Source organism: Amblyomma maculatum, chromosome 4, assembly GCF_055883805.1.
Source record: "Amblyomma maculatum isolate TAMU_Amacu chromosome 4, ASM5588380v1, whole genome shotgun sequence".
Classification (NCBI taxonomy): domain Eukaryota; kingdom Metazoa; phylum Arthropoda; class Arachnida; order Ixodida; family Ixodidae; genus Amblyomma; species Amblyomma maculatum.
The window spans coordinates 26,751,314-26,774,077 of record NC_139347.1 but is presented as its reverse complement, the minus strand read 5'-3'; the positions used below and the strand labels follow the sequence as shown (position 1 = coordinate 26,774,077).

Below are 22,764 nucleotides of genomic sequence, written 5' to 3'. Positions count from 1 at the left end.
ACCCAGCGTCTGACACGTTTTTGTCGCCTCACAAGAATTCTCTGTACACTCACTACGAAAGGCTAATTCATTTCTAGTTTCCATGCTATCGCGTAAAAAACAAAAAAAGCACGCATGCCCATTTGAAGTGCGAATAGACGTCGATTAAATATCCTGTGGATATTGGCGTGGTTATATATTGGCAATTTTGAACCCGAACTTTGGCTGAGAGCTTTGATTACACGTCATATGCGCCGCTAAACAGTACCCTAAAATCGATCTTGCTGTCTTCAACTTGTGATCACCTGATCGCTACAAATTTTAGCAAAAAACGAAAATTTTTTCCACAAACCGCTCAATTGTTCAATTATTATTCTGTTTCCTGCAATTACAATGTTGTAACGGCGACACTATACGGTGATTCCAATATTTTTTTAATCGTAGCATGCGTCAGTTGTAACTTAACGTCCGGCTCTATAAACATGGTGGATCTGTGCGCTTTGTTTCTACTTCTATGTCTCGATCGAAACTACCTTGAGTATACGTTTAATACTTTTCTTCCGTGATATGCGATTTATTAAAAGCATTTCATGTTCTGACCAGTGTGCAAATAAACAAACTATCTTTTTTCAGATAGGACAAATATCGGCACTTAGGCAACACTCACCTAGCTTTTTATATCGGTCACCTCTATGAGCTCTCTAGTTAGCTTGTCATTATTCTTAACTATTATTGGGCGCTTAAGTCAGTGAGACGCGACGAGACTCATCGGAACTCACCTGGGGTTCCAAAGGCTTGATGAGATTTGCCAAAGCGCTGCATCAGCTCCTGTCTGAAAAAAGAACGCTTGATATTCGCGTAAGTGTCGAAGCTTAATTACATGTAATGCAGCGAAAATTCGATACAAAGTGACAGGTATTCTTCAGAAAAGTCTCATGATCTTCAAATCATACTGGGGCAGATCCTTGAAGTGCAAAATGACTTGTGTCAGCTCTCTAACGCAGTAGGTGTGGGATTCGTCCCCAGTGCTGCCGGATGTCCAAAAGGATGACCAAAATGCGCACGGCTTCTTTGGGGTGAAATCCTTGAAGATAAGAACTAAATTTGTTCAGACAGGTAGAAATATCTAGGAGAATGGCAAAGAAAGAAAAAAGCAGTGAAATGCCTGACGAGCCGCAATCCCCTTTCGCACCCTCCAAATGGATGGGTTTTCGATCCATGTAGATGTGCAGATAACACCACCTCGTTCCATGGTGCCTTTTGGCTAACGCTTGTCTAGCGCCATTAAACCCAAATAACCATCACCATCCCCACCGCTATAAAATTAAATACTGAAGAGAAAGGACACTGATAATGAAGTCACGCCAGACAAAAAGAGCCTAAAATCGTGGATCCAATGTTAGTCTGTAGAAATTAACCCAGGTAGACAAATACACGAAAAATGTTAGCCAAACCAGACAAGCGACAAGGGAAACATGAAAAAAGTACCTGCAAGGACAAACTAAAGTCAGGTGCACACTGTAGCAAAAAGCAAATGCGATCAATGGTGGAGCAAAAAAATTGGGCAAGAAGAAACGACACACCCGAAGCAAATAAGTAGTTACAGAGGCTGTACAATGAACTGAAGGAGTCAATTAGAAGTGTTTTCCGAAATGCTGACCAGAAAGAATACAAAGAATGCTGAAACAGATCAAGGCAGTGCGAGTACGTGCACGACACGTATATATGCTATATGTATACAGTAGATCTACAATGATGAATATATGATTAGGTTTGCAAAATGGGACATTTTGTGCTGGTGATCAGTGCAAATATTAGTAAGGCATATCAATAATTACACCTCAATCCCAGCAGAAAACAGCAACACTTACATTCAAGTGCACAATCGCTTGAACGGCAATGCTGTGGCTGGCAATAAAGTCATACATGGTGTACAAGCACGTGAATATAAGTAGCTCACAAATAGCCATATTTCGCCATTATATTCCGACCTTCAACCTCATGCACTTGCCTATTTTTTTTTCTTAACTGCAAACTTGATTCCTTTCAGCTTCCGCTGGACGCCGTAAGAAATAAGTTGCCTCTCTCTCTTTGCTCTCTGGTATTCGTCATAAATGCTAGTTTCGCCGGCCTACTTCTTCTTTCATTTTTGCATTTCTACTCAATCAACCGCTATAATGGCTGCATAATTGAAATTTTCCAAGCGCGGTTGATTTAAAGTTATCCTCTTCAGTTGAACGTGCCTGATTGTTATTACGTGTATCTACGTGTATCTTCTAGTACCGCTAAAAGACAAGACTCTGCCAAAGGGTGTTTACATTCCTGTTTTTACCGCACGAAGGAGGAGCGTCTCGTTACTTATCATCAGATTTTTCGGGATAGGACGCCACCTGTAAAATCAAATATAGGAGCCAGTTCCAGAACGTTCGAAGGCAATATTTTGCTTAACAGGTAACCAGTCAAACCGCCAGACAGCGAGCAGGAAAAAAAAAGTACACGTACGACAACTGCCGCGTGCATGTGTAATTAAAGAGGCTCCAACTGGCCCTGATACCGGTTCTTCTGAAGAGAGTAACTTGTAAAGCTCTAGGGGCTAGCATCAGCAGGAAGTATGCGTCCTAAAGAGCCAACCGTGCCGACTCAGTGCAAACCTTCACAAGGTACTGACGTCTCCCACGCATAATTCTATTCCCGTTAACGTAGCAGAATGTGGAAAGTTAATTTGCAACGATGGCGCGCTTGCATCCCTGAAAGAAGCAATGTAAATACCGGAACCGCATGTTAATGCTGAATTCGTTTAGTATATTCATTTTTCATTTTATGATCAAACATTAGGCAAATTTTGACACGAAACACCGGCTCTGATCCGATTACAAGTACTCCATGCCCCCCCCCCCCTTTTAATTATTATTATTTTTTTTTTTTTTGCATTTGTCCCTGCTTCATGCCGTCATATGCATAGCCGCGTTGTTAAGAGGGCCCTGCCAAAGCTGCTGGTTTAAACAAGGTAAGCTTACATGATGACGTCGTTCTGTGCCGAAATGACACTATAGTGTGCGTGTGCTTCAAATCGAGACATCTGTCACGGTGTCTGTCCTGCAAATCCTGCCTCAATCAAAAATACTGAATTTGCAGGACAGACAGACGTTAATCCCGAAACCCTCTCGTCGAGGTAGTCCGCCGCTCTGCGCAGCTCCAGCCTCAACGACCAAATCTGGGCCGTCTAGCAGGCCCCCGTGGCGGCGAAGAAACAAGATCTCGACGTTCCCACGTGGGAGACCTAGGCCCGGTCGCGTTGAACCCTGCCGGACACCAAAAAATTATTCCTCCTCCTCCTCCTCCACCTCAAAATTACTGTCGTTTAGACTAATTGCTGTCGTTTATACTAATCGTTTAGACGTGTTTACAATGAAGTAAGCTACCAGTTCTGCCAGAAAGGAAATGACGGAAAGGATAAAAGCTTCGGCACAAGATAACTAAGGCAGTCGATAAACACAAGGTTGGAGAAAGTGGCCTCAAGTTAGCAGCCTCCATAAAAGCATGTGCAAGGTTACTTTTGTCGGAAACTAATTTAGGCTAGTGAAAACGGTCATAGCCTACTATTTTAACCTCCTGATATATTCAGCTACGCACCTAGAGCTTGAGCCCTTGAGACTGTTTTCGAACTGCAGTAAGCACGTGCACAAGCCAGCATATGCATAGATCCTGAAAATGTATGAATTACTGGTTCATTTTGGCTCTTTTATTTATTTTTTTTTTTTTGACGTTCCAAAGCGACTCAGGCTGTGAAAGGCGCCGCAGTGGAGGACTCCAGAAATTTCGACCACCCGGGGTTCTTTAACGTGCGCTGCCATTTACAGCACACGGTCGCATAGCTTTTCGCCTCCATCCAAAAGCTGCCGCCACGGCCAGGATTCGATCCCTCATCTTTGGGCACACTAGCTGAGTGCCCTAGCCACTACACTATGCTTGATGACGCTCAGTTCAGTGCGTCCCTACAGCTCATCGCGAGCCGCAGCAGCTTCCACGGCAGTGCACGGAATTATACGTTCTTGGTTAACTCGTGCGCGTCAAAGAGAAGAGACGGCCAGGTAGCGGTCCTTGCGCAACGAGAGACGAGAGCGTTTTCTTAAGCAGGAAAACGGATGCCTCAAATGGCGGCGGAAGGCGTATGAACAACACAAGTGCGTGACACAAAGAGAAGCGAGCTGAAAACAAACCACTTAAATGGCTTAAAGGTACATCTTCCTGCGAGAACTATCGAACGCAACATAAACTGCACGCCGAGAAGGACGTGCAACAAGACGGTCACTGATTTTTCGCGTTGTTGCTACGAAAGGTACACCAAGCTCTTCACAGTGATGGAAAAACATGTGCTGTCCTTGATATGGGCTATCTAACTTTACAGCGGCTGGTGTGGTAATTTATTGCTGTAGCGGCTCGGCCACGGCAGGTCGCAATCTTGTAAGTTTTGTGCAACCAATCTGAATCAATAATTGCTCACGAAAAGTTGGCGTCCTGAACACATTCGACCTAACTTTGTTTCTACACATCGAGCGAGGAATTTTCCGTGGCGACATTTCATTGAAGCGTCGCTGTTTTCATCGTAAAAAGTTGAGGAAGATATCCCAATGCCGGACGTACGCAACGGAGCTCGTCGTAAGCTCCCATTACTATACGAAAAATAAGCACAGATAAGCTTGGTTAATAAAGTTGCGAATGGGCAAATAAGTCAGCGGTAATTATCATTTGTGCAGCGAACGTTTTAGCGATCAAGATGTATAGTTGGCGCTAAACAGTTCGGTGAGTAGCGCCCGAAGTATCAGCACGTACCCAATTCTTGCTAAACATTCTTGCTAATCAATTGTGAAACTAAAGAAGGCTAATTACTGGCAGTATAAAAAATAATTAAACCAACATGTATCCGGCACTTGACGATAGCTGGCCTTTCAGCCAACAATTTTTTTCAAGCGAAAGATATGCGCTGCGTTCGGCTCTGGACCATCTTGACAGCCGTCCTCTCACAGAGGAGAAAATCCTCGGCCCATGGCCACAGAAGGCGTCTAAAGGCAAAGCCTTCAAAGCACTTATGTGTTTTATGAGAGACACAAACTTGATTGAGAAACTGTGACTGTGCTCCTCGCCGCCTTACCTTTCCTATCATTCTCTTCTATCTTTCTCCTTTAAACTCCTCATTCCCCTTCCCCAGTGCAGGGTAGCAAACCAGAAGCTTTCCTGGTTAACCTCTCTGCCTTCTCTCTCTTTCTCTCTCTCTCTCAGCCAACAGTCCTGCCTCGTATCTCGCTTGGACGCAGGAGCCACATCACCGCTCTCGCTTGGACTTCATAAAATCAGCCAACCTTTTTCCATTCATTTAATCATAAGCTCATTCTTCATCTCATACCCTACAGATGCCCTGAGGCAATAAATACCGTATAAAAAAAATCATGCTTGCTTCTTTACGGAGCGGTACCCTTAGAGTAAGGAAGGTTTCGTCGGGAAGCCTGAAGGTCTCAAACTTTCTCGTTGAAGGCATTGACGCCCGACAACGAAACTAAAAGATTTGGCGCCATGCGCAGCGGTGTGCATGATGAGTCGTCTTGGGCAGCTTCAGCAGTAAAGAAGCAGTAATTGCAAATGATCGAGAAAGCAAATAAACATGACCAGGAGCCTATAAGCTAGGTATGTGGAAGGTGAACAAAACTGCCCATGTGTGAAAAAAAACAAGCAACCACCCGAAGTCCGGGTGAAATTATCGAAGTAAGTGCGCAAGAATATTTGCTTGAAACGCACCTCTGCAAAGCTGAACTAAAAGATTTCTCCGAGTCATCCCCTTGTCAAGTTTGGCTACTCTTCTACTTTAGGGAACACCAGAACGGCGGCGCTTCCGCCGACATAGTCCGAAGGCACTCTGCAGTTAACAGGCGCCAGACAGCTCCACTCACCTCGCACAGAAATCTTATTAGCGAGATTCAGTGACAGCTAGCTTACCTGCAACTGGCTGTGTGGCAGCTTCAGCCTTTCCATAATAGCAACAACGCTGCAGCTGGCGCGCGTCCTCGTCGCAGTTGAAAGTTCGCCGGGCTACGCATTGAAAGGTGAAATGCTTTCTTGCCGAATGAGCCTATTACCTCAAATTAAGCTTAAGCAGTACAAAACAAAAGTGTATATTAAATATATGAATGCAGTGACAACGCGCCAATAAAATGCCTACAAATGAATCGCACAGCACTTCAACACACGTTATCCTATTGTTATCCTACATCACGTGGTCGCTGCCCAGAGCTGGCGCCACGGTACGTTCTAGCGCAATCGTGCTGTCGACCTTTTCATAATAAAGTCGCAGGGCGTCGCCACATTAGACAACGGACTTGGCTCGTAGTACAGGAAAGGGTAGCTGGATATTATGCTTCCCCATTCTCTTCCCACAGTCAGGAAAAAAAAAAATAGTCGGAAGTTCATGGCCGTAATAAGTTATATGCTTGGTGCTTTGAATGGGACACCAGATAAACTCGTCCTAACTTTCTGCAGCGCAACTGATGACATTTTGCTAACGTTAATCGGCAGAGTAGGATGCGGACCACACTGCAGAGTGGTGGAGCTGCAGCTCCTGCCCATTTGGCAAGCTGAGCATGCCTGCGAATACCGCGGTGCACGCGGTGCACGCGATGCCCAATGTTGAAGGGATGCTCAGGACAACTCTATCCAATTAATCTTCTGAGTAAAAATATATTCTCCAGAATTTTCTGGCTATGCTGTAGCACGTTTGCCCGGGATAGGGAAAGACCCAGTTATCCCTGAGAATAGCGTCTGCATATCTTCGCGCCGGCTGATTGAAATTCACGACATCCCTACCGGAAATTACCGGCTGCTGCCATGTTGAAGTGAAGGCCAGTAGTTTTGATAGGCTTATAGAGTATAGCTGCAGTAAACGGCACACTAAAACTGATGTCTACGCATGTACTATACGTGATTGCAAAATCGCCTCCAATACATCATTTCTTTTTTTTTTTTTTTCTTGTCTACGCGTGCTACCATTATGCTATGAATGGGATTGCTCTGTGATTATGTAATAACGTAGTATACCGCATCAATGCGGGCCGACTTCTGTTTTACTCCTGAGTGTACCTTCAACTCTTCTTGCCTATTATTTGCCCTGTTAGTTTTCTTTCTTAATAAAGCGACTCGGTGACGTCACAGAGCGGTTGTTGTTTCTTCATTTGGCTTCCTTTTTTCGCCTTCAGGGGTAATGTCACGCGCTTGTCTTTCTGCTTCTTTTTTCTTATATGCAGTAAAACATTCTGCTATACTATAGAACGACTTGGCCGTTTTGTACCCGAATTCGATATTACGATTTTATTAATCCATTATTAATGCTTCATGAATTCCGAAAAAAAAAAATACTCCTAAAAGAAGGATTTTATAGCACAATTGGGCACCACAGTTTTTGTGTTTAACAGCTGTAGGCTGCATAAAGTACACCCATATCTGTCTCTATGAGGCGTTCTTCCGTGCCGCGCGCATATGGAGCACATCAGCAACCCTATTGAAGGAGCGCGAGAAGTCAGATTAACTATTATCTGGCTTGCCAAAATGGAAGATGAGCAGTTGGAGCCAGATGTGTCCTTTTCGGTACACTCATCCCCTTCCCCCAGTGCAGGGTAGCAAACCGGTTGCTTTTACTGGTCAACCTCCCTGCCTTTCTTCCTCATCTTCCTCCTCCCAAAAAAAGAAGCTGAGATAAACTCATAAGTTCTACACGTGGTGGGAGAGAAGGGGAAAATGGAGAAGAAGAATCAGAGTGCGTGCCATTTGGTTTGAGCTGGCATTATTTTTATAGCATTAAGTAGGGCGTTTAGTCGAACCGTCTCAGTACTTTTTATTAGCTTCAGAACAACTTAATATTGGCGGTTGGCGCGCCTTTACCTGTGACCCTTTATACAGCCTCGATCTGGTCACGCTGAATTGAAATCCAACGCCACTGCTGTCACGAGCAAACTATTGTTGTTTTTAGGCTAGAACATGTTGAGAAAAACAGTCGATATGCTTATATATATATATATATATATATATGCAAGGCTAGAATCATGCATTGTCAAATGGCGATGCTGAACAAAATAAGTTGAATTATTCCACATTAACACATACTTGTCACCATCTCATCTCAAGGCACTGAAAAAAAAAAAAAAAAAAAAAAACACTTTCGCTACCATTGCAGCGTTAAGTATGAGGGATGAACACATGCATCCAGCGTTCTCGCTTCATAGGATCCTGAATACTGGCCTAAATATTAATTAATTTCTTTAGCCACAGTCTATCACCCCACAGAAATCGCTGCACAGGTGGCGCCGCGAACGCGAAAACGGGCTTTCCCTTGGATAGTTCTGAAGCTTTCTGTAGTAATCGTCACACATATACGTATAGGGCACGTTGAATGTACTGCAACGCATGAAGATAGAAATATGCGCAATGCAAACGCACACGCATGCCGGTTTTCCCAGCTAAAAATAACCAAGCTTTCTAAAAAGGACGGATTGTCTTAGCCCAGTGCTGCCGGACTAAGAGCTAAGTCGCATGTATTTGAAAAAAAAAAAAAAAAACAGAGAGAGAGAGAGAGAGAGAGAGAAAAAAGAAAGGCTCTTGCAACCAACTGCATAACAGTTAAAATCAAACAGATTCCATCTTGTTCTGAATGCGCTATCCCATAGTTGCGTGAGAGTTGTAAGTAAAACGCGCCCCAATGGTTTCCTTTGTCCAACTGCTCATTTCGAACGCAAGAAAAACTTTTAAGACAAGATTTTGTTATGTATCAGAAGGTTAAACCCTTCTCATCTATATATGAATTACAGTGCCTTGCCATATTTCCCAATCGCCTGAATATTGTCACGGACAATAGGGCTAGACGTGCCTAACAAGACAGGGAGAAGCTGTACCAGCAGCCAGCGTTCCGCATAGAGCGCGCGAGCAGACTTCAGCGTCTTTTTCTCCCAGGTGCCACCTAAGAATCTCGGGAACACCAGGCGGCAATATTGAAACTGATGTACAGGGTCCTTCAAAATATGTGCGAACACGGCGAAGCGTGCCCGCGCTCCGTGAGCGTCAGCGCATCCGGCGCGGTCGCGCATCGAAACATCGAAATGTGGCGCATGCGCACGCTATGTGCGCATGCGAACGCTTCGAATATGTGCGAATATGCGAATATGTGCGAATATGCGAATATGTGCGAACGCTTCGCCGTGTTCGCACATATTTTGAAGGACCCTGTACAAGGAAGCTGTTCTTGCATACTACACATTTTGCAAAGAAAGGACTCGAGGAAACATCCACGTGCCTACGCTGTGATGCCAAACCCAATAGACAATTTTCGCTTCGCCTGAGTACATTGGATTATCGGACGTCAAGTGCCCACGCGCAGTAAGCCCCACCTTTAAAACTAAGGTTCCTTTAAAGCGACCTTGGTCCCGGTTGACCATACCCTGGTCACTGCCGCAAAATGTCCGCAGGAGACGTTCGTTAATCCAAGAGACGTCTACCCTAGTACATACCCGCTATGTTAAAGTGTTCATGCAACATTTAGGTCTCTGAGTACACTATCCCAAGTTCCCAACCAACCTACCCAACACTCTCGGTATGCCGACCACAGAATATCAAATCTTATCAAGCGAGCCAGAGACGGCTCTGCACTCCATTTCTCCCCGCGCTAGGGGTGTACGCAGTGCACGCTTCAAAATAAAGTTTAAAAAGTCAAGTAAAGTTACCGCTCTCGTGGCAGATTTAGCACTTGTGTAAGTCACGGCCGGGGTCACAAGCCAACAAGTCTGGCCGTATTTTTACGGAAGCGCGCAACTGGCTCACCGACGAACAGTTACTGCGGGAAGCGCGGAGTGTTTATGCGTGTAATGTCAATGGACGCGGGCGGACTATTCTTAGGGCTTCGGGTGGTCGCTAGAAACGGTCCAGTAAACGTGCATCAGAGGCGAAGCGATTTCAAGCCCTGAAAAACGAAGGTAGCTGCGCACAACTGTGCCATTCGATTGGCGCTATAAATCGAAAGGACACGCCATTACCGTAACTCCATCATAGCTGTCTGGATGGAATAATTTTTTTTAACAATGTTCGTTCTCTGTGACATACCGTGCTTTCCCGTTTACTAGCCGGCTCCGCTTTTTACTGTCCCGACAAACAGAAAAAGAAGTGTACCGATATGCCATGCGACATATTAAAATGAAGAGCTCTAAGACATTTATCGGCAGCTGTGCGATGGCACACCGATGAACAGTACTTATTTTGTGGTACAACTCTAATACCGCATAAGTACAATTTTTATTCTTTATAAAAAAAAAAAAATGTACCGAGTTAAGGTGATGTACCTGGCTTTATTGGTTAACCACTTGCAACTGAAAAATGATTCCGTAGAAAACTGGGAGGTTGGACTAATGTATTCATGTGCTGTTTATTGATATACTTCCTTTCCGATTATTTTGTCTCTCACTGGTCGCCTTGAACCTGCTTCTACTTTGTGTGCTCCTCTGGGGCATATTCGCGCTTACCGCCGTGAGTCGAGCACAAGCATTTTCCACCATGAGCTGCTCGTCGCTGTCATTCGCGTAACTACGACCTTAAATTCTCTCTACACCTTTACCTGCAATACTACACAAATTGAGATACATATTCGTAAACGGGGTACGACATCAGAAACTTAGTGCATCCTAACGGCCTCTTACCGCTGTAGCGAGTTGGGAATCCTGTTCATGCCTGATCCGAATTCCGAAAACCTCTAACCATTCAAAAGTTAGTACGTTAGGCACAACATTTATTGGAATTTATCTGTATTCCGGAGCCTGTAGAAAAAAACAAACAAAAAAAAAACACAATCCAGCTAAAATAAGTTCAAAAGAATAAATTGAAAACTGGATGCGGAGATGGACTCACGGCTTGATATAGAATATACAATGAAAATGGTGATCCCACACAGATTCTTCTATTCGTTGATAGTTTAAAGGCTTGTATATTTGGGAGTAAAAATGTTGCTACTCCAAGAAATAGTTGTATATTATATATATATATATCTATATATATATATATATATATATATATATATATATATATATATATATATATATATATATATATGAAGGTCGGTCTCCGGCCGAAACATAAAGATAAGTACAGTGTTCTTCACCTCGTCCGTTTCTTTTCAAGTATATACATATATATATATATATATATATATATATATATATATATATATATATATATATATATATATATATATATATATATATATATATATATAAAGACTCATAGCGACATAGCACTTTGTTTGTTCTGCCAAAAATAAAGCGCGAGCGAAATTTCGAAACTGAAACCTATGCCTCACGCTACTGGCGAGAACGCACCGGCATCGTCAAAGTAACATGGCGCCGCCCAGAGATCTCGCGTCGTTGTTCTGCGATATCGTCCCTTCACAAACTGTGCGTTAAGGTAAACTCAACATGAATTCGACTGTGATGATCGAAGGTGGCTTTACTCTTGTGAAGAGGCGAGGAAAGCTTAGCAGTAAAGAAGCTAAAGAAGCTAAGCGTTTAGTCGCCTCCGCTTCCAATGAGGACGACGAAGGCCCGCACGAAAGCGTGGTTCGGCGCATCTCCGAGGCAGAAGCGGATCTGCAATCGTCGGCGTACTTCGAAAACTTGGTCGATGTGCTTAAGAAGCGCTTGAAAGTGGGGCAAGGGGGACCTGGTGATACGCATGTGCAAGTATGTAACATTATTTGTTACGGTCTCGGTAACTTCGCTGCTTGCGTCAATGCGAGGTTCCAGTTGGCTCTGCTCATCTGTATTCGGCGGCACTTTTCTCCTGTTTCGGTGGAAATCTACGATCCAGCCTTCACTGAGAGAGAGCGGAAAATCCTCACGTCGCAGGGATTCACCGTGCTGGAGAGGAACGAAGAAGGGAAGCGCAGCGTTCGGGATCGGACACTGTTCTATATGCCGCACTGTGGAACACCTCTCTACAATAGTGTTCTGTGGGCAAACTGGGACGTGAGTTCACTTGGGAATGTTATCATTTTTGGGAACAGCTTCGACACAATGTGGACGAACAGGTTGGACGCTGGCCTTCGGAAAAAGTGTGCCTTTCTAGTGAACGTGCGACCGGCAGTTCGGGAATTTGCTATTGCAAACGATTTCAAGTACTCAGACGTGTTTAATGACCTTGCCTTGCACACTTTTGACACCAGTGCGCTACGTACAGATGTGTGGACTTCGAAAGACGAGCCTGTGTATAGTGATGACGATGAGATTATCTTGGCTTTAAATGAAAAGTGCAACATTTAAGTGCTTGTTTTTGCAGTTCTGCGTTGAATCGTTGTAAACACTGCCCTTGGGTGCTAAATAAACACTTTATTCAGATTTGTTCTCTGTTTTTATCTTCCCGGCCTTATCGCACGAAACGCCATGCACATAATTTGAGGTTCAACTGCGGCAAGTGACAACGTCCTTGCTGGCCTAGCAAGTTTGACGTCGCACCAGCGACGATGGCGCACGACGCAGTCCAAAGCGACGAAGGTGCCCGTACGGTGGTGTAATTATGGTTAGTATTTAGTACCAATGCAGGGGCATCAGGCACGCTTGCAGCTTCTACCGCCTCCTTGCCCAAGGCCGACGAGATCTGCTACTCCGCCCTCCCGTCCGTCTGCCGACGCGCAGTTGTGTCATGTGGTCTGACGCAGCCTCCCCTCTCCCTCGTCTCGCGTGTGTCATCTCGGGCGAAGGCCGCTAGGTGGCTGCCGAGTTCATCAGAGCGCCGAGCATAGTCGCTGCGGCAGCGATGAGTGGTCTGTGACGATCGCTGTGATCTGGGGGTGCCTGCAGCGTATCAGTCATGCAATAGCCGGACCAGCCTTAGATCACTAACCTTTTTCTTATTTTTTAATTCAAAATTTGTTTCATTAGCCTCATCCCCGTTTTCCCCCGCAAAGCGTTGGTGAAGCTCCCCGACTCTGCAACCAAGCCTAGCAGCAGCGGCCAACTCCCCGCCTCAGGATGGTGGTGCCTTCGCGGACGGCTTCTAAATTATTCGGTGTTTCGTTTGTGAGTCGCAAAATCTCGTCGTTCAGTGACACTCCCGTGCACAGAATGGATAACGGCAGCTTACGACCCACCAGCCTGCTAAGGATTTTCGCCTGCATCCTCGTACTATTGGTAAGTGACAGAAACGTCGCCGTCCCTGTTTCGCTTCTAGGCCTAATCTGCTCTATTTTGACCGAATTTTACCAACTGTTTTGTACGTTGGCGTAGCGGCACGATTCAAAGCGCTATCCAGATGTCTACTTAGGAGTACTGAGGTTGTCATACGCGTATCCGCGACGTGCTGTTGTCGTTAGCAAGGCTGGAGATAAGACATGGCCAAGTTGAGCGCTGTTTCACGTCCGTCATAGCACAGCCCGTCGCTGTTTAGGTCGTCCTGTCATCACGTGTTTGGCTTTTTCTCCGGTTTAACTGGTGGATTTGTGAACAGCATAGACTGTGGTATGTGTCGGCGTTGTAGCTTCTTCCGAATTCTCCTGTAGTGCCGGCGTCGTTTTGTGCTATGACACGACATCGTATGCCGCTTTTCAAGCTGCTTGACGCGACTGTGCAATACAAATGCAGGAGAAAAATTTGCATTACCAAACATTTCACCCTCGTTAAGCAGATCTTTCTGAAATGCCATTCTACTTCAAAAATAGTCAGATTCGGAATGTTGCGCAGGCCAGCGATATTGACAGTATTGATTTATCGCATTATGCAACAATTTAGCTATGCCGATTGCTGCGACTCTTGAGCATCCACTTTTTATTTTGCTGACTGTTTGACGCTGGTTGGCATTTGATGACCTGTTCCTTTACGTTTGTACTTTTCCTGTCGCTTGGTAATGTGCCGTCTGTCGTCAGCAATACTTCGAAAGCAAAGCTGAAATTTTTTTCGCTTCGTTCACCATCGAGTAGGTGGTGTTACTAGCGTTTGATTCGCTTCGAAATCGCGGACCCTCAGGTGTACAGGACGCGTAGTGCATATCAACAGCCTATGGGGAATGTGTGCAATAAATAATGCAGGAGGGAAAAAAAAAAAACTGGTGGCAGTAAAAGTGACGTCTGCCGCAGTTGGTAAATGGTAGTCGCCAGTCTTCGAGGCGTATTACTTTTTTTTTTTTCTCCCTCTCTCTCTCTGTGTGCTTGTTGCATAATGATGAGTGCCCATACCCGGTCGTGATGTTTCTGGGCCGCACCACCGTCGATTTTTTTGACATCATTCACCTTAGACGTTTTCTACAATCCTTTCCGTTGGAGCAGCTGTCGTAATCTTCTAATACCTCTGTCACAGGGACAATTTCGATCTTCATTGAACTCGATCTGCATTCAACTCTATGCAGATCGAGATTGTCACACGGCAAATTTCAGGTGCAATCGAGCTCGATCCTGCTTGACTTCAAGCTGTTTCCTCAATCGATCTTGAGATTTCAAGCACACTTAAAAGCTGTCGTCGACACCCTCGTAGCGCACATGAGGAAAATTTCTCAATGCTCATTGAAAACGCCCGTGTAGCATGGGATGCTTCAATCCTTCTTGAAAACCTCAATGCAGATCGAGTTCAATTAAAATCGAAATTGACCGTGTGACAGAGGTATTACGTTCCTGAAGCGATCGATGGGAACGTATGTTAGGTCATAACGTATACACAGTAATCCCGACATTCATGGGTCTTTCGTGTTTTGTCGGTACATTGCACAGATTCATTGCCGAAGATTGTGTGTGTGTCTAATCCTGTTGAAACCTGTAACCAGTTAGAGCAGCGCTTTTCACTTTGATCAAACGAGCCAGTAGGAATTGCTATTGGTTTGAATGAACAGTAGCTTCGTTGGTCCACTGAGATTGTGGAGCTGCCAGTGCCTTCATGTTCTGGGTTACCTGCTGCACAGCGTAAGCAAGCTTGCTTCACAAAGCAGTAGCAGGTTAGCATTGCCATGATGCTTTGCTGTTAACTGCCCTTTGAGAGCTTCTGACTTCATGGAGTGCTCATTCGTGTCGGATTCTGCACCCGTAACACAATTAATTTGCTGTGAAAGCTTGAAACATAGTGCTGCTGAAGCCAGCATGTGATTAGTCGTGTTTGGTAGAGAGGTACTATTAAGTGAGGTGCATCTCCATTCTAACACACATTCTGAAAAGGGTCGTCATGTGGTTCTTCTACTGGGGTAATAAGGAAAGAAAGCGCAGAAAACGATGTTGGGCAGAGGAGAACATGCATCAAGCATTAACTTGCAATTTTTTATTGCAGGTTTTCCATTTGCATGAAACCTTGGTATATTTCGGATCTGTCGCTTTAATAAGGACTTTAATATCAATCTTAGGATGTGATTTCTAAAAGTAGGAATTTTTTTTTCCCCTCTCCGCAACTTACCGATGTGGATTTGGTTTTCCTGCAGAGTGTTTCGAGTTACGAGAATTCATTTTCTTGACAATGTTTTCATGCCGGCTTCAGTAACATTCTTGGCTTTTGCTATATGTGGCATGTCTGGCTAAGTAAGCTGATTGCTTGACTAGCTGTATAACTAGCCATTGTGTAAAGTGAGGTTTGGTTTTGTTTTTTAGGGTTTAACATCTCAAGTTAGCTTAGGTATTGAGGGACGTCGTAGTTGAGGCCTCCAGAAATTTCAACCAGCCGAAATTCTTTAACATGCACTCATATCATCTTGTGTAATTCGTGTAAATTAATTCATTAATCAGTAGCTGGGTATTCACAATCTGCTATCAGTACTAGGAACTGCACATCAAGTATGTGGAATTTATTCTAAATTGGTTCCTCAGAAAAAAAATATCCGTGAAGCAGCCAGTCAATAAATAAGATAAGTGCAACGGATACAGTCTATTCTATTTACAAGCATATTCAGCCAAGTAGAAATAGACTCTTCAGATAAAGTGCTCAGCGGACTTGAAACGCTGAAGTATCATCATATGGTGCGATGATGTCTCTCATTACAGCTGTCCACATCCCACAGTCTGCTATGCTTGTACATATCTCTGCTCATTCATCTGAGGCTGATGCTTTAAGGACAGTAGAAGCTGCAGTGGCTCCCACTGCAGCTTTGTTCAGTCATTAATGCAATGCAGCAAATAGACACTTGGGCCTGTAAAGCATGCCACTGCAAATCCAGCAAGGCCACCAGAAACCAATTTGCACTTGTCTGCTGCCTGTCAGTGGTGTCCTTAACTGGAACACAGGAAGAGACACATCTATGTTGTGGCTGTCAGCTTTTAATTGTCATTGCTGTCCATATCTATACTGAAGAAATTCATGGGTCATAATGTCTGTGCATTTTCAACCTGTCCATTGTCCAGTCATCTTTTCGATACTGAGTAGGTGTAAATAAATTGAAAAAGATTGACCCCCTGAATAAATTCCAGTATTATTGTGGGTCACATTAAAACGGCTTCAGGCTGTAGAAAATATCACCTTTCGTGGTATCTTGACTGAAGAGGCAGCATGCTCTATATTTTGGTTTGTCACTGCTGTAGTATGCACCCTGCAGGGCTGGAAGTGCTGCTCCAAAAGGGCTCCAGATTGGCTGTCTCCATGTTTTGCTGTCAGATTTAGTAAAACGGGGTTTTTTGACACATATCGGACCATTGCACAGCTTTAACAGAAGGGATCTGATCCAGTTCAATTAGGCGACCATGCAAAGCACAAGGTGGTGGCATGCTGTGAGTTGCATGTACACCCAATAAGAGCCGCCATACTTGAAATGATGGCAGCACACCACTGGCAGAGTTTTAATGCATCTTGCACTGAGCCTAATATAAAATTTTGTTAAACTTGAAGTGCGTAGAGCATAGCTGTGCATGCGTACACAGTTCCTCGAGCTCGGACACGTTTTTGCTTCCACTTTCAGTTGCAAGTTCGCGCTCGTCTTATGTCCCTCTCTTGTCCTCGTCTGACTCGTGCTAAGCCTCCCTGTAAATGATGACCTACCAACAGGCCCAGAACTCCACTTTGCTTTAGCACAATAAATGTTTGTTCACAAGTAAATTTTAAAACAAAGCACTAGTGATTGGAGGCAATTCAGTTATTTTGTGAAAAAATGCTCTGTGCACATCACATATAGCACCTTCTCCCAGCCTTTTGAATTGCCAGTGATGAGGGAAGGGACAGCAGTGAGTGAAGCAGCCATGTCACCATAGGTAACCTTGAGCCGTTAGGGAGTTTAGTTTGCCTGGTGGCGAAAAACAGCATGGGTTGTTCTTTTGGTTCTGCTGTGAAAACAAACAGGTACTTCACGACCGAGCCGATTTGTTAACAAGTGTGTCAAGCCTACGTCAGACAAAAGCATACTTTAGGCGTTTGGGGGGTCACTCCACAAAGATGCCAATCACTTTAAAAGTTTCAAGGGTGTTGAAAAGCTGTATAGGGCCTGTCGCTAACATGTTGAAATTAATGTAGCCTCAGCATTGCTCAAGCGAAAACATTGTGAGCCTCTGGTCAAAGGCCATGAACTAAGGAACCTGAATGAGGAAAACGTTACCTTTGAGTGCCCTCTATCCCTCCTGAAGGCACAAATCACCAGTGCCCAGAAATTTATCGGCACAGGTTTGGGATCAGAATGTATATGCATTGGATAGGTAGTGGAAATGTGCTGCTCATGTATGTGAACTCCAAATGAGTGGTGGTGCTGGAGTGAATCATAGCAGTAGACTCCACGTTTGAATATGTAGAGTCAGAATAGTCAAAAGCTTTTAGTCAAGCTTATGTTCAGGTATGAAGTGCAGGATCAAGCATTCCATTTGCTCCTAGTCTGATGTAAGCTGTTACTCAGGTCATTTGTGTTATTTTAAGCATCTGTACATGTGCTGGCTGTTCGGCTTGTCTTCCCAGAGATGCGTGCATAGTCAGCAGTGCATTGAACGGTGAATAAAAAAGAATCAAAACCGGTGTTTTGCTTGTCAGGAACAAAAAAATGCAGTTGTTAAAGCATTTGACTTTAGAAACATGCTCCAAAACTCTCGTTTCATTGCTCCAAAGCTGCTGCCAGTAACTAATTATTGAACAAGACTATTTCCTGGCCTTGTAATTTTTTTGCGGTATGGTCTTATATATTCAAATTCAGAATGTCAGTATACTTAACGTTCCTGCGTTAACTATTTGCAGAAAATAAACACATATGTGCTTTTACAGCTTTACTGTTAGCTTCTTCCTTGTTTAGGTTGATATACCATGAATTAGTTCAGGTCGCTGATTCACATTTGGTAACATGCCCAATTTATGTGTAGCCTGGAAACAGGTGTGAAGTGTAACTTTGTGTTGATATTAATGTGCATCGAGGTTTTATGATCCTGCCACCTCATTCTATTTTGAATGCAAAAGCATAAGAAGGACACATGTTGGCAAAAATTGTCTGTCAGTGTGGCCTGAGCCCCAGTTATATGTGAACGAAAGAAAGGAATTTGACTAAAAGGGACTCTAACATGCAGGGACTCTAACCTGTGCGCTTTGGTCAGCAGGAATGTTTGTTCAGTGTGATAGTTGAGGGTCCTTATAGGGCCAGCACATATCGGAACGTTAGCAACAACTTTCTTTACATAATAGCAGCACTCTAAGACAGTTAATCGTCATTACAAAGTAGCCATCTTGAAGAAGCTTCTGCTGCCACTGTTACAACATTGAAATGCAACAAATCTCTGCCGTCAGTTTGACAGTGCTAATCACGTTATGAATTAAATATTGTCAGTCTTTCATGTACCTTTCATTGCTAGACAAGCAGGGTTGGAATGGCCTATGCTTTCGCATTTCCTGTACACCAGTCCAATCATTTGGCCCTGAATTCTTTTGTCTGTTGCATATGCATCCTTGTAAATTCGACTAGCAGCATATATAAGTAGGTTGTTATACATGTGTTAACAGGGAACTGTATGTCTTGAAATCTTTTGATACTCTCAGGTCTATCTAGCTTTTTATCTGCACTCTGATTATATGACCTTGGAAATGCACCTTTCACTGGAGCCTGTGTGGCCAGTAGCAGTCTTTATACTGCCACAGGAGGCTTTTCGAATGTGGCCTCAGTGCATTATTAGGTTTTACGGGTGTAGAGATAGAGTGCATACTTTGAACCGTCAATGTAGCGTCTCTTGAAGTTGGGGCAGTTATCGACTGCAGAACACTTTGGTTGATGTTACTGAGGTTTTTGTGGGAAAAAAAAAAAAGAAATTACATACCTTTTGTGCCCATTGTTTTGAAGCAAGCATTTTGAGCAATATGTCTGCTTGGTTGCCTGGTAAATTCTTGTGTGACAAGTTCCACTTTATCCTTTTCCTGTATCAGCGAACCTCGATTTTCTGCTGCGGCTTCGAAACAGGCACCGACTCCTCCTCAGCATCTGCCTTGCATTCGGGAGGTACGAGATTCGATCCATGGCGCCGCCGGGTATACGGATTTCCAAAGCGTACTAGATTTTCCCCCACCTCGTGCTCCGCTCTTCTGGGGTGAACTGCTTGGGAAAGGGGTCATGGACCAAAATGTTGCGCTGGTGGGTCAGTGATTTGTTCCCCCCGCTTCTTCGCGCGGCAGACGCCCATATGTGAAAAAGCTAGGCCTAGCTGGTCAGCACTTTTTTATCCCAGTTAGGCTTATTTGGACAGCCACAGAGCGGCCATCCAGAGGTGGTTGCATTTCCTTCGATGCTGCTATCTTTTGGAGTGATTTTGCGCCTTTTCGATTTCTTTTCAAGCAGAATCGTTTTCCACCGAAATATGCAAATCATTTTGCTTTCCCCTGCTCGTTTTTCTCGCTGGTACGGTGCTACAAGACTACATGCCTTGAAAATTGGGAGTAGCGGTGTGTGCGCTCGTTGGCACAAGGCTGCGGACGCTGTCATATTCGTCATCATCATCATCATCGCCGCCGTGTTTCGTTATCGCGGTCGTACGACGCGGTCACGCACGTCTTCTGTCGCCCGTTATCTGCTCTGTGGGATTGTGTCTGCAAAGCGACCGCCGGTCCCGTACGATCCTTAGAACGTTGGGGACGCTCATGAGTCACTAGCTGAGTATGTGCTCATTACATCTAGCCTTGTTCAGAGGCAAAAAAAAAAAAAAAAAAAAAAAGTTGGCCGCGCGCATTTTTTTTTTTTTTTGGTTTGGTTTGGTTAATTTAGCAGCGAAATATTTGTGTTGACCGTGGAAAAACTTCAATGTAGCTTCCGGCTGCATTTCGCATAGCATGTGACCGAATAAAATTTAGCCCCGCCGGGGTGGCGCAGTGGTTACGGCACTTGACTACTGTTCCCAAGGGCGCGGGATCGAATCCAGGCCTCGGCGGCCGCTCTTCGATGGAGGCGAAAAGCAAGGCGCCCGTGTGCTGTGCGATGTCAGTGCACTTTAAAGAACCCCAGGTGGTCGAAATTTCCTGAGTCCTCCACTACGGCGTCTCTCGTAGCCTGAGCCGCTTTGGGACGTTAAACCCCACAAACCAAACCGAGTAAAATTTAATTGCTTTTTGAACGATGAAACTTGAATGCATTGTTATGCCGGCACTCTGGCTTTTTACGCGTGCAGAGATTGTGCGAGACTCTTGCCAACAGTTGGGCCAACTGTAAAAAAAAAAAAAAAAAATGCCAACAGTTGGGCCAACTGTAAAAAAAAAAAAAAGGCAAATGATGACGCAGACACCCGACGCTCGGCATGCGACGAAGCTTCAGTATTCCCGGAACACTCCAACTTATGCAGCTGGACGTCTTGTCACCGCATATCGCTGTGTAAGCGCAGAAGTGTATATCTTTTCGCCGTCTGTCTTCTCTCGGGTGGAGCAAAAGAAATGACGAAACGAGCTAGCTGAAGACGGAGATATCGAATCTGATCGCTGGCGTAGTGCGGTAGCATGTAACGTCGGTTCACCGTAACTTTGACTGGGCTTCCTTTTCCAGTTCCACTCCTTCGAGTTCTACTCGACGGAGGCATGCCTTGACAGTTTTTGTCGCGCTTCATCCAGGTCTGTCATTTATCGTCACTATGGGAGAGAAATATTCGATATAAAAATCAAATTTTTGTAAACTTTCACGCAAAAGCGTCTCGCACGCCTGCAAAAATAAAAATATCGTCACCGATTTATGCGAAATAATCGCTGAGCACGTGTCTTCGTATGTGTAGTAAAGCATTTTTTCGGCGTTACATAGACTGTACTGGTGTCGACCGGTTCTCTTCTCGGTTAATTCCACAGCTATAATAACCAGTTGCTGGTAAGCTTAAGTCGTTTCAAGGGTCGCCAAAATTGTTTTCATTTTTCTTTCACACTTAGAGATTCGCGTCTCCATGATATGGGTAGAACCGCGACGCCATGACGTTCGGCCACTTGGCTAAACGTATAGATCTTATTCACTATCAGGTTTAGCAGGCGGCAGTTGTGGCAACCCTGTACTGTGGAGACGCCATAACGTTTGGAGGTTCGAAGCTAAAAGCACACAAAAAATGTTACCAACGCGTTTCGGCGCCGGTCTACCGGCGTCCTCCCTGCTGTTCATTTGTCGGACACTTGAGACGCCGTTTGCAACGCCGTCCAACCAGAGCTCGGATTTCACATACGCCGTGTCATGATTCGCCGTGGGCTCTCTCTTTATTTCCCCCTCTCCAACGTTGCATTGTGCGTGCCATGGTTGCCAGTACAGCTGCAATGACGTCACGTGAATAAGCTATATATGTAGAAGTGGCTGCCGCCGACTTAACCCGCTTTCATTGGTGTGTGTGAGGTGACCACTACATAATTTTATATAACTTCCTTGTTGTAGGGCCTCTTTTAAGAGCCACTTAACACTGAGTTGTTTCCGACTGTGTTGGCTGTACTTGGCTAGTTTTCGCTCGGCTGTCCATAGTTTTTATGCGGCAGCATAAGGAGCCCGTTGAAATTCTTCAGGGACGGTGTATAGACCTTTTCAAAATTGGCCAAAGGCTGCTGCCATATTGGAGACTGGGCTGTGCTCATAACACAGGAAGAAGATGCGGATTCTCCCCCCACGCATGCTTCACGTACATCCCAGTCAAACCGGTTTCTCAGCGGTTTTGGGGCAAAGATTTCTGGCCTCCATATTTTCTCACTGACTGTGTTCAGATCTGCATGCGATCTAGCGCAAAACTGCTATTTGAACTTTGCGCCAGCCTCCGATTGAGAGTCGAACCGTCAATCAACAGTGCAGCTGGTCACACGAGTGTCACACTGTCACACGTAATCCACGAATAACTGTGCCCCTTTTGTGGAAACTTCGCGTCTGTGTGTTCCTTTCAAATGGCTCTTTTGTGGCAGGGCCGTATTAACTGTTACATTAAACTACTGATCCGGGGACCCGGGTTCGAACCCGGCCGCGGCGTCCGCGCTTTGATGAAGGCGAAGCGCAAAGCGCCCGTGTGCTGCGCGTTTTCAGTGTACGCTAAATAACCCCAGGTGGTGGGGGTTATCCATTGCCGTCGGCTACGGCGTCCTTCGTAGGCCGAGTCGGCTTGGGGCGTTGAATCCCATAAACCAAGCCAATCTTAACTGTTGCATTAGACGACCCTAACGACCCCCCTTTCCCCTGAAGCTCCACGTGTCTAGCCCAATGACCTTTCAATGTCTGTCAATGTCCAGGGAGCGGGGGAGTTTGTTGAGCTCTTCCAGGCTCCTTTAAATGTTTCGAATAGGGACAGAACCAGCTGCAGCCAGAACCGTCAGTGCTGGCCAGAGGGCTACAAGCTTGCATTCATAAAGTAATACTTGAAGTGCAGTT

The 22,764-nt window shown here is 44.9% G+C and overlaps 2 protein-coding genes across 7 annotated transcripts in view; both read left to right on the top strand.

Moving 5' to 3' along the window:
• Positions 1–11,390: 11,390 nt before the first annotated feature.
• Positions 11,391–12,392, top strand: LOC146190538 (SRR1-like protein). The gene has a single exon (XM_084600940.1). The coding sequence runs from the start codon at positions 11,475–11,477 to the stop codon at positions 12,315–12,317; it is 843 nt and encodes a 280-aa protein (XP_084457066.1). The 5' UTR covers positions 11,391–11,474; the 3' UTR covers positions 12,318–12,392.
• A 371-nt stretch (positions 12,393–12,763) lies between these two features.
• LOC146190537 (NPC intracellular cholesterol transporter 1-like) overlaps positions 12,764–22,764 on the top strand; it is a 104,160-nt gene continuing 94,159 nt past the window's right edge. For all 6 annotated transcript variants that reach the window (XM_084600939.1, XM_084600938.1, XM_084600937.1 and 3 more), the window contains exon 1: positions 12,764–13,184. In XM_084600939.1, coding sequence (XP_084457065.1) covers positions 13,026–13,184 — 159 coding nt within the window. In that variant the 5' untranslated portion in view covers positions 12,764–13,025. The remainder of the gene's footprint in view (positions 13,185–22,764) is intronic.